Source organism: Lytechinus variegatus, chromosome 18 (genome assembly GCF_018143015.1).
Source record: "Lytechinus variegatus isolate NC3 chromosome 18, Lvar_3.0, whole genome shotgun sequence".
Classification (NCBI taxonomy): domain Eukaryota; kingdom Metazoa; phylum Echinodermata; class Echinoidea; order Temnopleuroida; family Toxopneustidae; genus Lytechinus; species Lytechinus variegatus.
The window spans coordinates 4,906,591-4,920,861 of NC_054757.1; the positions used below are offsets into that span (position 1 = coordinate 4,906,591).

The 14,271-nt window shown below is 37.8% G+C and overlaps 1 protein-coding gene across 1 annotated transcript in view; it reads right to left on the minus strand.

The window, feature by feature from the left end:
- The window catches only part of LOC121432006, a 42,979-nt gene that overhangs the window by 12,471 nt on the left and 16,237 nt on the right, over window positions 1-14,271 (minus strand). The window contains exons 8-12 of the mRNA XM_041629816.1: window positions 9,044-9,190; window positions 3,832-4,048; window positions 2,371-2,738; window positions 1,195-1,435; window positions 355-528 (exon numbers count right to left, since the gene is read on the minus strand). Coding sequence (XP_041485750.1) covers window positions 355-528; window positions 1,195-1,435; window positions 2,371-2,738; window positions 3,832-4,048; window positions 9,044-9,190 — 1,147 coding nt within the window. The remainder of the gene's footprint in view (window positions 1-354; window positions 529-1,194; window positions 1,436-2,370; window positions 2,739-3,831; window positions 4,049-9,043; window positions 9,191-14,271) is intronic.

The window sequence follows — 14,271 nt, forward strand, 5'->3', positions numbered from 1 at the left end:
GCCCAGCAGCCACCCACGCCGCCGCGCCCAACGACACGCTGGGATAAAAGTTCCCGTAATTTGCTTTCACATCGCCAAAATACCTGCGACCTTGGAGAAATCCCCACGAAAGTTCTCGTAATTTCGCCAAGTACCTACTATTTAGCGGGTATTTTCTTTCGGGGAAATTACGCGTAGTTTGCTTTCACATTACCAAAATACCTGGTATTTTCTGATCGGGGTAAATTTCCCGATCAGAGAATACCTGGAACTGGCGAACTTCGAGGCGGTCTGAAACCGCCTACTATCGATAACTTGAACACCGTTCCTGATAAGGAGTTTCTCCAAAATGGGAACCCAGCCATGCTCACTGACCTGTACACGCTGTAGGATATGCAGCAGTAGATGAACCGAGTCCACACTGGAAATGCTCCATCCAGAATTCTGCAAACCACGGGTTCCTAGTGTTGGTCTCTGGCCGCAGGTTCATCAGGTAGGTCTCAAAGGCCGGCGGGTACGTCGGCCTTTTCCTTCCAACTTGTGTAAGGCCTATGGAAGTTACAGTACGAATGCAAGCTTCAGTACTCGACTTTATACAGTGAGAATCTACTGATATCATTCCCAATGCTTTGTATTTTATTGGTCTAAAAAGTAAATGGTCTAATTCTCAGATGGTCTAACCCCATCATGTCTAAACTCACTTGGTCTACTACTATTTGGTCCAAAAGTTTGGCCCGACCATCACTTAGACTACATTGTGTAATGCTGTTCAGTGTCCTGCCCGTATGGTATAATTTCTATTTCTTCTGCCCACTTTTGCTGCACTTTGTCAAATGAAAATTTGGCTCATAGACTGTTCGTCTAATCAAGTAAGACTAAATGGTGAGAATCCAAGTGTCTATATAATCCCAGCGCACACTATGCGATCTGATCATGCAACATGATTCTTTAATAAATTGCAATTTGCATTGAATGTGAAAGTTCTAAGAAGTAAGATTATTCTATTTTGAGTTCGGCATAATGTTAGGAATAATAAAATCCTAATTTTGCTTCGTGGCAAGCCCTGTGGTCGGAGTAGAGCCCTAATTGGCTTCAAGTTGCAGCCGATGATGACATCATTATGACTCAAATTTCAATTTGCTTTTATTCTTACAGGGAGACTCGAACTAGACTGAATTTACTTTTAACACTAGTTTAGAAAAAGCTTGAACTCACCCCTTACAATATTAACATCATTCTGCAGATACTCATCCAAGGGAAACATGACGTCACCCACCAGGTAATACTGTCCCACGAGGTTCCTGGATGACAGCTCAGATAGGAAGGTCCGGATCAGAGATGGTTCCGCTAAAAGTACAATGAACTTTGCCTCCGACTTGGCTGCCAGCTTATTGAACGTATCTTCCCAATTGGTGCTGGTGCTAATGGATATGGATTGAGCTACGCAGAGGGAGTTCTAAAGAAAACAATAACAAGGAAGAGATTGTCTTCAACTCAGGGTGTGATAACAAAGTACAAAAAGTGGCAGAAAGAAGCTGCTGAAAACTGCTTATCTAATAAAAGAGAGCCAATGGAGTAAATTAGAGAGTCAAAAGGGGCCTAAGCTTTCGATCCTTGCAGAATCTTCGTCGGAGGCAAAATGACAGTACAAAAAGTGTTAGATTATGACATCACTGGTTCCTGCTACTAAAGAATGTCCTCTCCAAGGGACCTGGGGGGGCGTTTCATAAAAGGACTTGTCGGACATTTATCCGACAAGTACCAGTTTATCCAACAGTTACCATAGGAACAGTGCCTCTCAGCCAATTAGAATCAAGGAAAGATGTCAGATCTGACAACTTGTCCGATGAAAATATTGATGAAATGCTCCCCTGGTAGCAAGGAATAATGCCTTACCAAAGGGCACTAGCACACCAAGTGGGAATCAAACCAGGTCGCCGGAATTGAAAACCCCGCTTTACTGACTGAGCTATCAAGCCTGCTGATTTTCATAGTTTGGTGCTGTGGGAACGAAAAAATTGGCTAGACACGAACAAAAGAGATCAAAATCACCTAATCACAATTGGTAATTCTAGACTGTCATCCTTTAAAATAATGTCTCCTGAATGAAGACTCATTATCCGATAATAATGCAAGTTTGATTCTGTACAACTGGAATTCTGCATGAATTTCCATATGTCTTAATTATGTAGATAGATCAATATGTCGGCTCGGCTCAATAACAGGTAATGTCTTGAATAAAGTAGTAAGAAATCCAAACTAGTGAATACCACTTCACCCCAAAATAGATCAAATTTTTTTTTATGGCATTCCACTCACACCAATTATGATTCTTTAATTCTCTAGATACCCAGCAGACCACATAATCTATTTTTTTTTTAAATCACCTACCTGTCTTCCAACACTGGTGAAGACAGACCTGGCAGAAGAGAAGGCATTGGTGTAAAGCACCTGGACATACTGGACACCTCTCACACCAAGAGCCCTCGCCAACGGCACGGTGCCCGCGTAGGAGTTGGGGGTCATGCGCGCAAAGTTTGGGAAATTCTGGCTATTGGAGAGCTGACTGCTAAAGGAATTGTACGCTATGAGAGGAAGCCCGTAGAAGGACAGGATGCGATTTACTGTTGTGACTTCCTCGTCGCTCTCCGGACCGATGACGCCGTAGACAAGCTCATCATACCCCTCTTGGCTTGTTCTCTTGCCCGACCCGCTGGCGCCAAAATCGGCTTCAATGATGAACTGCTGAGCTGCTTCTCCTGTCACAATCAACAACACACCGACTTGTAGTTTAGCTTTGGAAGGATTGCAATAGCAATTTTTACAGTGTCTGTATAATTCCTTTAGCCTGTACATATATCTTATTTCTGCAATAAAAAAATTCTAAGTTTGCCTAAGATTCAATTTATTAATAATTCATAAAATGCCTATGATGAGAAGAAAACTAAAATATGAGTAGGAATTGCATTTTATTCAAGACTAACATGTAAGGATTCAAACTGTTCTATCAAGCAGTATTTAGATATTTTATATATGAGTGAACCGTGTTTATAAAGACCATTAAAAGTAGGCAAGAAAAGCAAATGGCTTCTATATTTGGAGCTAAAGCAGATTTGATGGTATTTTCTTTTCATTATCATCATTACTACATCAATTTTGTAATGAAATATAATAGCTTAAAGATGAAATGTAGCATGCTATAGAATGTGGACAAATTCTTACTTAATAAGGCCCCGCCATATCATTCCATGCAAGTCATACGGGTGAGTTGCGAGCAATCACCAGCAACAGAGTTTTGAGCATGTTCAAAACTTTTCTGTGGGCAAATCAAACTTGCATGTGCTCCTTCAGTTGACTACTTGTGAGATACTTTAAATCAGTGCTTCCACTCTTCCCAAAATCCAGGAAATTCCGGGAAATTTTCCTATTTTCCAAGAACATTTCGGGAAGTGAGAAATTCCGGGAAGTTGTCATTTCCAGGAATTATATTATTTTCTGAATAATACGTCAAAATTTATCTAAAAATTGGATCTTAGTAATGAAAATGTCAAAATTTTTGCTCGCTCGCAATCCTTTTGCCTGATACGCCGTATTTTTGTTGTCACCCCCTCATAATTTTGGCTGATTATGGCACAGGGACGTTATCATTTTTGTGTATAGAAGAGAAGTATAACATCTTATGGGAGACTAGAAAACATCTGTAAAATACTGGGATATTTTGTAAAATTCCAGGAACTTTCAGAGTAAAGTCCAGGAAATTTTGTATTGAAAAGTGGAAGCACAGTTACCTACAAGGCAAGCATGAAACAATGTGACAGGGCATTAGATGAAAGAACCATCCAACGCACATACCTGCTACTCTGTTATTAGAACAAGTATCAAAGCCATCCATTCCAAGAGAGATGGCAGGCAGAAGATTTCCATCAGCGTTAATTTGATCCAGAGCATACAGCATGGCTTCAAGACGAAGGACGCCCTCGCGACGAATTCTCCCACACGACTGAGTAGCTTCGTTCCAGGAATGGACAGAGAAGAGTCCGCCTAAGATGATATCTCCTCCCACATATACCTGAGTAAGTACAAACGAATATGAAATTAATTCAGGAATATGCCTGCATCACAAAGCTGGGATGGAGAAAATTCACAAGGTATAAAATGCCATGATCAGTTCACTCTGAAAATGACATACCCGGTACTTATTATTCCTCATGAAATGAGGAGGAAATAAAATCTTTTCAATAAAGTTGCGCAAAATAGGGATGCTCATTAGAAACCTTGACCGGGGGGAGGGGGGGGGGGTGGATATGCACCCCTTGCATATGCCCCTCCCCATCCTGTATATCATGTGCATGCAAAGGTTTGCATCCACCTGGGGAACAGCATTTCATAAAACATTTGGAATAACAAATTACAGTTAAAAGCTAGTGAAATCTGATTGGTTATTATAACAGGTCTTCATGAAACCGGACCCTGGTTTGGTCCGGGGGGGGGGGGCACTCACATATATTGGTAGTACAGGGACGTGCTGCTTTGATGAACCCCTTTTTTCAGACCTAATTCATTTTCAAAATTCTTACAAAAAGAGGTGTTAATTCACCCACCCAAACACCTCGTCCCATGGCTCGACTTCCAAGATGATAACTATATTAGGATGAGTCAGATGATTTCCACAAATAAACATAATCGAGGATTTATTCTTCCTTCCTTTCACCTTCCTTCCTTTCTTCCTTCCTCCATGTAATCATTTATCAATCTTGGTATTGCAACAGTTTGCTTGATTGTATTAAATATAAATATGTCTTTCTAAAGTCTACAACACTTTGGAAGCAAATGAAGTAATTCACTCTGTGCTCTGAAAACTCCCTTTAACCCGGTTTAAAAGTATGAAACCTTTACACTTCAGGATAGATGATGTTATTAGGTGGTCTGTCTATGACAGATCACCTATTGATTTCGTCAGAATTTTCTTTATTTCTTTCTTTATTTATTCTTATCACCTTTGTCGCCAACTTTTCTCAGAATTGGCTAAATCAATTTAGCTGATTTTTCTGTCATATATAGAATCTATCATAGAGACGGCATACTAAGCTTTTCAAGGTCATTTGGTCATGATGATGTCATCTACGCGCCATTTTGTAAAATTCTTCATTTGATCATATCTTCATTATCAATTATCAAAAATTAACAATATTTACATGACATTAACTTCAGGTCAAGGGTCAACTGTCAATGTCATCAAAGGTCATGTAAAGGTCATGACGCGCACGTACGCGCGCGTCAAAGGTAAAAAAATCGTCCAAATGGCCTATAAAAATTTTTGGATACGTTTCAGGTCATTTTAAGCATAACGCGTAACGCCTGAACGCAATGCAGAAAAAACGTTTTTTTTAATATCATTCCATGGCTAATGAAATTCTGAGCAATTTGATACCCAATTTAGCTCTCTATGACCAATAGTAACGGAATTAACACCCGTTAAAGTTTGCAGCACGTGTGCGCGCGAGCTCTCACTATAGGCCATATATGGGCAAAAACATGCCTATTGAAAATTCACTGTAGCTCTTTAAATAGTCCATTGACCCCCATTTTTTTTTCATATATCGATAGAGTATTAGTTGTAAATTTGATTTCATGTCACCAATGTCCCTCAATTTTATCATGACGTCATCAAAATGGCGCCTAAACTAAAAATTTCATTTTTTCAAAAATGACGTCATCAAATTTATGCAAATTTGGTTGTAACTTCTCGAATATAAATTATTTTTCGCCCAGATTTTGATATGTTGTAGTTTAGAACGTACTCTTTCTCGTCAGTTAACATGAATTTTCATTTTGAGAAACGCATCATTGCGTAAAACAGCGATGAAAAGAGGCATGTCATTTTTCCTCATTTTGCGTGTAATCTCTATGGGACATGACTTTTTCTCAAAACTGGATTCGACATTCCTCTATTTCGTGAGCCATATCTCCATTTTTTAGTGTCACTTTTCCCTGAGCTTTTAGTATGATGTAGCTGAGATCCTAAGCTTTCGCTAGTGTCTCTCCATTTTTTTATCAGATGCCGGGATCATGCCCGTTTTTCACTTGCAAAATTGGAATTGTAATTCTCAAAATTGCTTACGTGTAATTTTTATGGGGTATATCGTGGCTCAATGGATAACGCATTTGACTTGCTTTCTCGAGGGCGGAGGTTCGAGTCCGGGGGTGAACAAGATGATTTTTTTTTCCCATTTTTTTTTCTTTTTACCACCTCGTACATGATCCTTTATGATAATTTAAAGGTACAAAAGTTAAAATTTAGCAAGATAAAACAGATTATGATTACTTTTTTTAATCACATGTATTGTCATACATCAAAGAGACTCTTTTACAGTGCTTTATCATCTCCCGTCTTTCACAAGTATTCTATCCATAATCAACATTCAGTTGTCATCATGAAGATCACATTGATCTGCATGAACATGGTAATAGTGATCATGATGGCAATAATAAAGACAGACCACCTAATTCGTCTGCATGACGAATTAAAATCTAGTATTTTAATTGTGATTGTCAGCATTTCATTGATTTATTTTTCGCACTTATGTTTGTCGCCAACTTTTCTCTGAATCGGCTGAATCAACTTTGCTTTTTTTTTTGGTCATTTATAGGATAAGTCATGGACACGTCAGAATAAGCTTTTCAAGGTCATCAAATCATGATGACGTCATCTAGGCGCCATTTTGTAAATTCGCATTATCAATCATATCTCCATTATAAATTATCAAAAATTAACAATATTTACATCACATCAATTTCATGTCAAGGGTCATCAGCTCATGTCATCAAGGGTCACTTGGAGGTCACGACGCGCGCGTCAAAATTAAAAAATGCTCAAAATCACTTTCTGACCAAATTAGAGTACGTTTCAGGTCATTTTAAGCATTTCAAAAATTTGCGCGCACACACATATGCGCACACGTTTCCGTGCGTAATGCCTTAACGCAGTGCAAGAACACAGTTTTTTTACATCATTGCACTGATAATGTAATTTTGAACAATGTGATACCCAATTTAGCTCTCTATGACCAATAATAACGAAATTAACACATGTTAAAGTTTGCAGCACGTGTGCGCGCGAGCTCTCACTATAGGCCATATATGGGCAAAAACATGCCTATTGAAAATTCACTGTAGCTCTTTAAATAGTCCATTGACCCCCAATTTTTTTTCATATATCGATAGAGTATAAGTTGAAGATTTGATTTCATGTCACCATTGTCCCTCAATTTGATCCGAACGTCATCAAAATGGCGTCGGAAATCAAAATATCCATTTTCCTTGTTATGACGTCATAATAATTATGCAAATTAGGCTCTAGCTCCTTGAATATTGGTCAATTTTTGCCCAATTTTCGATATGATGTAGCTTAGTTCTTACTCTACATGAATTATTCCTTCATTTTTCATTTTGATTAACGGATCATCCTCAAAAATTTAAAAAAATAACGGCATGTCATTTTTACTCATTTTGGGTGTAATCTCTATGGGACATGACTTTTTCTCAAAACTAGATTCGACATTCCTCTATTTCGTGAGCCATATCTCCATTTTTTCTTGTCAGTTTTCCCTGAGCTTTTAGTATGTTGTAGCTGAGATTCTAAGCTTTTGGATTTTGCCCTCCATTTGTTAATCAGATGCCGGCATCATGCCCGTTTTTCACTTGCAAAATTGGAATTGTAATTCTCAAAATTGCTTACGTGTAATCTCTATGGGGAATATCGTGGCTCAATGGATAACGCACTTGACTTGTGTTCTCAAGGGCGCAGGTTCGAGTCCTGGGGTGAACACGATGATTTTTTTTTTCCAATTTGTTTTTTTATGGCACCTCTTACATGATCCTTTATGATAATTAAAAGGTATAAAAGTTAAAATTTAGCAAGATAAAACATATTACAATTACTTTTTTCATATCACATGTATTGTCATACATCAAAGAGACCCTTTTCACAGTGCTTTATCATCTCCCGTCTTTCACAAGTATTCCATCCATAATGAGCCTTCCGTTGTCATCATAATTCTCAAATTTGCTTACGTGTTATCTCTATGGGGAATATCGTGGCTCAGTGGATAACGCACTTGACTTGCGTTCTCGGGGGGCGCAGGTTCGAGTCCTGGCGTAAAAAGATGATTTTTTTTCCATTTTTTTTCTTTTTACCACCTCAAACATGATCCTTCATGATGATTAAAAGTTGTAAAATTGGAAATTTAGCAAGATAAAACGGATTATAACTACTTTTTCCATATCACATGTATTTTCATATGTCAAAGAGACCCTTTTACAGTGCTTTATCATCTCCCGTCTTTCACAAGACGTATTCCATCAATAATGAACATTCCGTTGTCATGAAGATCATATCGATCTGCATGAACATGGTAATAGTGATCATGATGGCGATAATAAAGACAGACCACCTAATTCGTCCGCATGACGAATTAAATTCTAGTTTTATCTGCATCTCTGTTTAGGTTCGAAGTGCTCACTATAAGTGCCTCTTGATAGTTGAAAATTTTAAAGAAAGAAAAAAGGAGAGAAAGCTAGGGAAGGGGAAAGAAAGAAAGAAAACTGATAGATATAGAAAGATGAATAGAAAGATAGATAGATAGAGAGAGGGGTAGGTAGATAGATAGACAGGCAGGCAGACAGACAGACGGACAGATGGATGGATGGACAGACAGATTAGAAAGATAGATAGATAGACAGAGATAGATAGAGAGAAGTAGGTAGGTAGATAGATAGATAAATAGATAGAAACTGTTTGAATATTAGTGTCAGTCAGTTATTTTTATTTTCCATTTGAAAATTCTATTTCAGTGATTTTTTATCATTCACTTTCATTTGTTCAATTAATTACTTTATTTCTGTCTTCTTTCTTTTTTTTTTTTGGGGGGGGCCGGGTCAAATTTGAATTAAAAAAAAATTAAACTGGGCAGGCAGCAGATTTCTGGCAACTCAGGTTATAGCAACAACGTTGTTTTTTACGGGGGCATAGCTTAAACTAACAGATAATTCTAGTCCTTCATACCTTCATTGTTTCAGTGGATACTGAACTGCAGGCTTCATCTAGGCACGGTACCTCACACGCTGACGTCACAGGAGGGTCAGCAACCCCCGACCACAAGTCCGAAGAGCCTGGCGCATAGGTCAATACACCATCCTCCCATGAACCAACCTGCCATTTTAACAAGAAAATGATATCATTTTTATTCACATACTTTGCTTTTCCTCAAATGGCCCTGATAATAATGATAATAATAATAATAGGCATTTATATAGCACCGTCTATCTAGAAATATTCTATTCCGAGGCGCATTGTTATTATTATTGTTACCCCGGCTTTAGCTCGAGCTGCCTCTCAGCGCTCATGCATTCAAGGAATTAATCCTGCCCGGTACCCATTCACCTCACCTGGGTCGAGTGCAGCACAATGTGAATAAATTTCTTGCTGAAGGAAATTACACCATGGCTGGGATTCAAACCCACGACCCTCTGTTTCAAAGTCAAAAGACTTTAATCCACTGGGCCACAACGCTCCACAAACAACAAGAAAAAGAACAGTCTAATCTGCTCTAGCGACCACCAGGGTCCCGTCTTACGAAGAGTTACCATCGATCCATACATACATTTCAAAAGGACATTTGCACAATCTCCTTAGTAAAAAAAGAGAATCACACTGAATCTTCAAGAAAACAATGAATGCATGAACATACATCACATTTACGTGTATCAAATATTTTGAACAAATTTTCATTTTAGATGTTGATGTTGCTGGCCGTCCATAGTTTTGGTTGATCGAATCAATCGCAACTCTCTGTAAGACGGGGTCCTGGTGTATAGATGTAGCTACTTATCTGTAAAGACCAAAAATTTGGTTTTCAATTGACGGTATCTCATTGGAAATAACGTAATAGATCTGGGCCCGTCTTACAAGGAATTGCGATTGATCTGATCAACCACAACTATGGAAAGCCAGCAATGTCAGCATCTAAAATGCATTTTTATTCATATGTTCTAGATATGTACATAGGCTATTCATACATTCATAATTTTCTTGAAACTCAGTATGCTTCTCTCTGTTTGCAAATGGCATAGTGCAAATATCTTATAGAAAAAAATATGACAATGATGGATTTCCATACCGTTGAGATTGATTGGATCAATTTCAACTATGTAAGACAGGACCCTTAAGTCACAAGCGAATTAATAACAAAATATTAAAATCAGAAGTACAAATACAATAATACAATGCCATTTTAAGACAATTAGAATATTTCACATGTAAATGGCAGTCCATGTGGAAGCTGATATCGTAAAAAAAAGTGATCTCACCAAACTTGTGCATCTTCTATTTTTTGTTGATATCTGTTTACAGGTGTATGGTGGAAGTTTGATGAACTTTGAGAAAATGTTTTGTTTGATATTCATGATTGAATTATGAAAAGTTTCTTAACAAGAAACACCTCCAAAAATAGATATTTGACCAAATCAGAGTACTCTTGACCTCTTCCGTACTTGAGTGATCTTCACAGGGTGACAAGATTTCACAAAATGAAATACGGGACAATCAACAAAAAAGATCAACAAAGAAGACTACACATAGTGTTACACCTGTGAAATTTATAAAGAATTGGGAGGGTGAACAAAAGAATGAAGGAGAGAAAGAAAAGATGAAAGAAAAGAGATGAATTGAGAAGAAAGAAAGAAAAAAATAAGGGGAAAATGAAGGAAAAAAAACAAAAAACAATAAAACTTAGAATAAAAAGGATGAAAAAAAGAATAAAAGAGAGAAAAAAGTTTCCGTCATTCTTTGAATTGATTACAGAAAGAAAGAAAAAGAAAGGAATGGAAGAAGAATACATGTGTGAAAGACAAAATAAGGAGAGAAAGAAAAAAAAGAAAGAAAGAGGAGGAAAGAAAGAATGAAGAAAAATGTTTCCTCCATTCTTTGAAAGAAACAAAGAAAGAAAGAAAACAGTAAGGGATGAGGGAATGGATGAATTAAGGGAGGGAGGGAAAGAATAAGGGAAAGAATTAGAAGGGAAAATAAAAGAATGAAAGAAAGGAGGAAAGAGAGGCAAGTGAGGAGGGAATGAAAACATAATGGGGGAAAGAATTAAAAGAAAAAGGAAAGGGAGGGGGAGAAAAAAGTTTTAAAAAAGAAAGAATGAAGGAAATAAAAAAAGGGAAATTTGATAAAGACGGGTAAGGAAAAGGAGGAAAGAAAGAAAAATGAACAGAGAGAGAGAGAGAGAAAGGATCAGGGAAGTTCTTCAAGCTCGTCAGGGGGCAATAAAGGTCTACAAGCTTATCAGGGGGGAGGGGGGCAAAAAAGGTCTTTCAAGCTCGTCAGGGGGGGGGGGGGCAGGGATACATCCTTTGCATGGGTTGTGGCTCGTCAGGGGGGCAGACTGCCCCCGTAGGTACGCTAGTGGCAAGCAGGAAGGATAGAAAAGAAAGAAAGAGGAAAAAAGTTCAAACTTCAAGCAAAAAATATCCAATCATCGAACAAAACTCATAATGATATTTGGTGTTTTTCAAATATATTTTTAAACCATTCAAAACATATTTTAAAAACGAATTAAAATTTCAAAGTGATTTTTTTACTTGAAAATTAGTCGAAACATCGCGGCATCATACACAAGACTCAAAACGAAAGCTGAAACAACTAAATCTAGATCTAGTTATGAAAACTCAATAACTTGTTCCTCCGATTACCAATCTCCGATCTCCAAATCAGTAATCTGAGAACCTATAATATAATTATACAAATTTCCCGTCAATTTTGTGATTATTTTGGTATGTTTGGTGGAGAGAATCTGCTCCGATCTAGTACATGCCTAGCTCACTAGTAGCCTGTCACACCATAGAGCTATAGCTCCATGGGCACACGATGGCAGGAGGCCAGTTTGTTTGCGATGTATTGCATGGGTTAGCAAGAAAATCACCGCAAAACTTGCAAAAGTTTATTCATCGATTTTATTGTTGTCTTTGTCTCTGCTTCGTCATCTGTTGGCTATTTTGATGAAAATTCGTCACTTTTAAATACATTTTGTTCAATATTCTGAAATACGGGACAAATAGGCGTCCCAGGAAGGGTTTGTCGGGACGCCGGGACAAAGAAGCGAAATACGGGACGTCTGGTCACCCTGGATCTTCATCATATTTTTTACTGCCTTTATTCAATTATTTGGATGTCCTTCACTCCCTGTATCTGAAATCTTCTTTTGTTCGAGCCTGTATATTGTTTTGATTATGAGGACATCCCAGGTTTTATTCCCGGGGGGGGGGGGGGTCACTCAACTTAATTGCTGTACACACTGCAACCACTGGTTTTACAAACCTACGCTACTAGTTTTATCCATTGGTCCAATCTATACCATATCTAAAGTATTTTTGCCTGCATTTTTGACAATTTTGTCCCCTAAAAAAGTATAACCCGTAAAAAATATAAGTGTCTCCCGACTCTTCCCCCACAACTCGTGACCTTTTTGCCCGATTTGGGCCTTTTTGACACATGACACATGTCACGTGAGTGATGTGCCACGATCATGAAAAAGTACCCTTTTTATGTATTGTGTACAGCAAAATAGTTGAGAAGCCCCCCCCCACCTTCATTTGGTCTATTAAAATTTCAAGATCTACATATTTTTTAATGGTTATTCTAATACAGATAAAAGCCTCACTCAGAGGGAACTGGAGAGTGCGGTTCTGTGATCTGTAGGGGAAGGCGGGGTAAGTTGAGCATAGGGGCAAGTTGAGCCACCAGCCCCAGGCCAATAATGAATGAGTCAGACATTGTGGTGGTGTCATGTATTGATGACCCATAGCATAACCCCTAACACCACCACACTGTTTCCAACTTTGAAACAAAAAGTAGTTTTTTAGAGGGAAAAATATGAATTTCAGCCAAAAAAGTAAAAAAAGAGTGTGAAATAAATAAGTGCTTTATAAACACACATGTCTTTAAATATAATAAAGACATGATAACAACATTTTTAGTCCAGGTATGGATCTTCATTCTTGTCATATAGTCTTTTATATGATGGATACATGATAAATGTGTGGATACAAAATTATCGCACTAAGTTCGGACTGGGGTAAGTTGAGCCAAACAGCATGGGGCAAGTTGAGCCATGGTAATTCCTATGGTAATGTATCTTAACAAACAAACAAACCATAAAAATCGATTGAAATGCAGGCTGAAAGAAGCAAATTTACATGACTGCTCTTTTCCTTTTACAGGATGTTACTATTTATAGAGAATTAGCAAGTGAAAAGACTTTAAACAAATAATTGACATGCTGGTTCTCCCCCCATACATTTTGTACATAGTTTTTGTGGCTCAACTTACCCCAGAAGGTGGCTCAAACTTACCCCATATATGGGGCAAGGGGCAAGTTGAACTATTTGACATTGTTTTTTTCAAAGGTCACAATGACTTTCAGTGTGGGGATAGAAAGTTATATATAAATAGAAAATATTTCAGAAGAATTAAATTTGAAGGCAAGGTACTTATTTCAACAAGATTATTAATCATATCAAAATTCTAACATGCAAAAAGCAAGAACTGTCACAACTTACCCCGCCTTCCCCTACGTATTGGAACACCCAATGAACTTGAACAATGCATAAATTTACAATTTTGTCTGCACTTTGTTCCTCTCACTTGCAAACTAATAGAAAAACACCTGTATGTCAATTTCTGTTTGTAGTTGTTCTTTTCATATCATAGAATAAAAGAGAACCAAGCCTTGGAAAAAATTCTTTTGATTTCAATTCAAGGATAGAACGTTAGGGCGCTTGATCACGTGGCATTGTCCGCTTCAGTGAATCCGGGCACCAATTTAACACAAGTTGAAAAACACTATTCAACTTTGCAATAATAGGAAAAATAATACAGTAATAGGTATTCAAATAGCTTCAAAAATCTATATTTTTCTGAGGCACGATATTATCATCATTATTATCATTGTTATTATTATATTCCAGCTTTATCTTGAGCAGTCACTTCCAACACGTGGTGCATATTGAAGGAATTGATCCTGCCAGGTACCCATTCACCTAACCTGGGACAATTGCCCCACCCTATTTTATTTTCCAAGTGATTAAAATTGAAGGTGAAAATAGGCAACAATGGAGGACTGAGAAACAAGGGCATAAGTTTTTTTTTAAAATAAGAATGCAAACCAATATATCTCTGATTAATCCCCCTCCCAATCCCCCCCCCCCAAAAAAAAAGGAGAAAAGAAATTA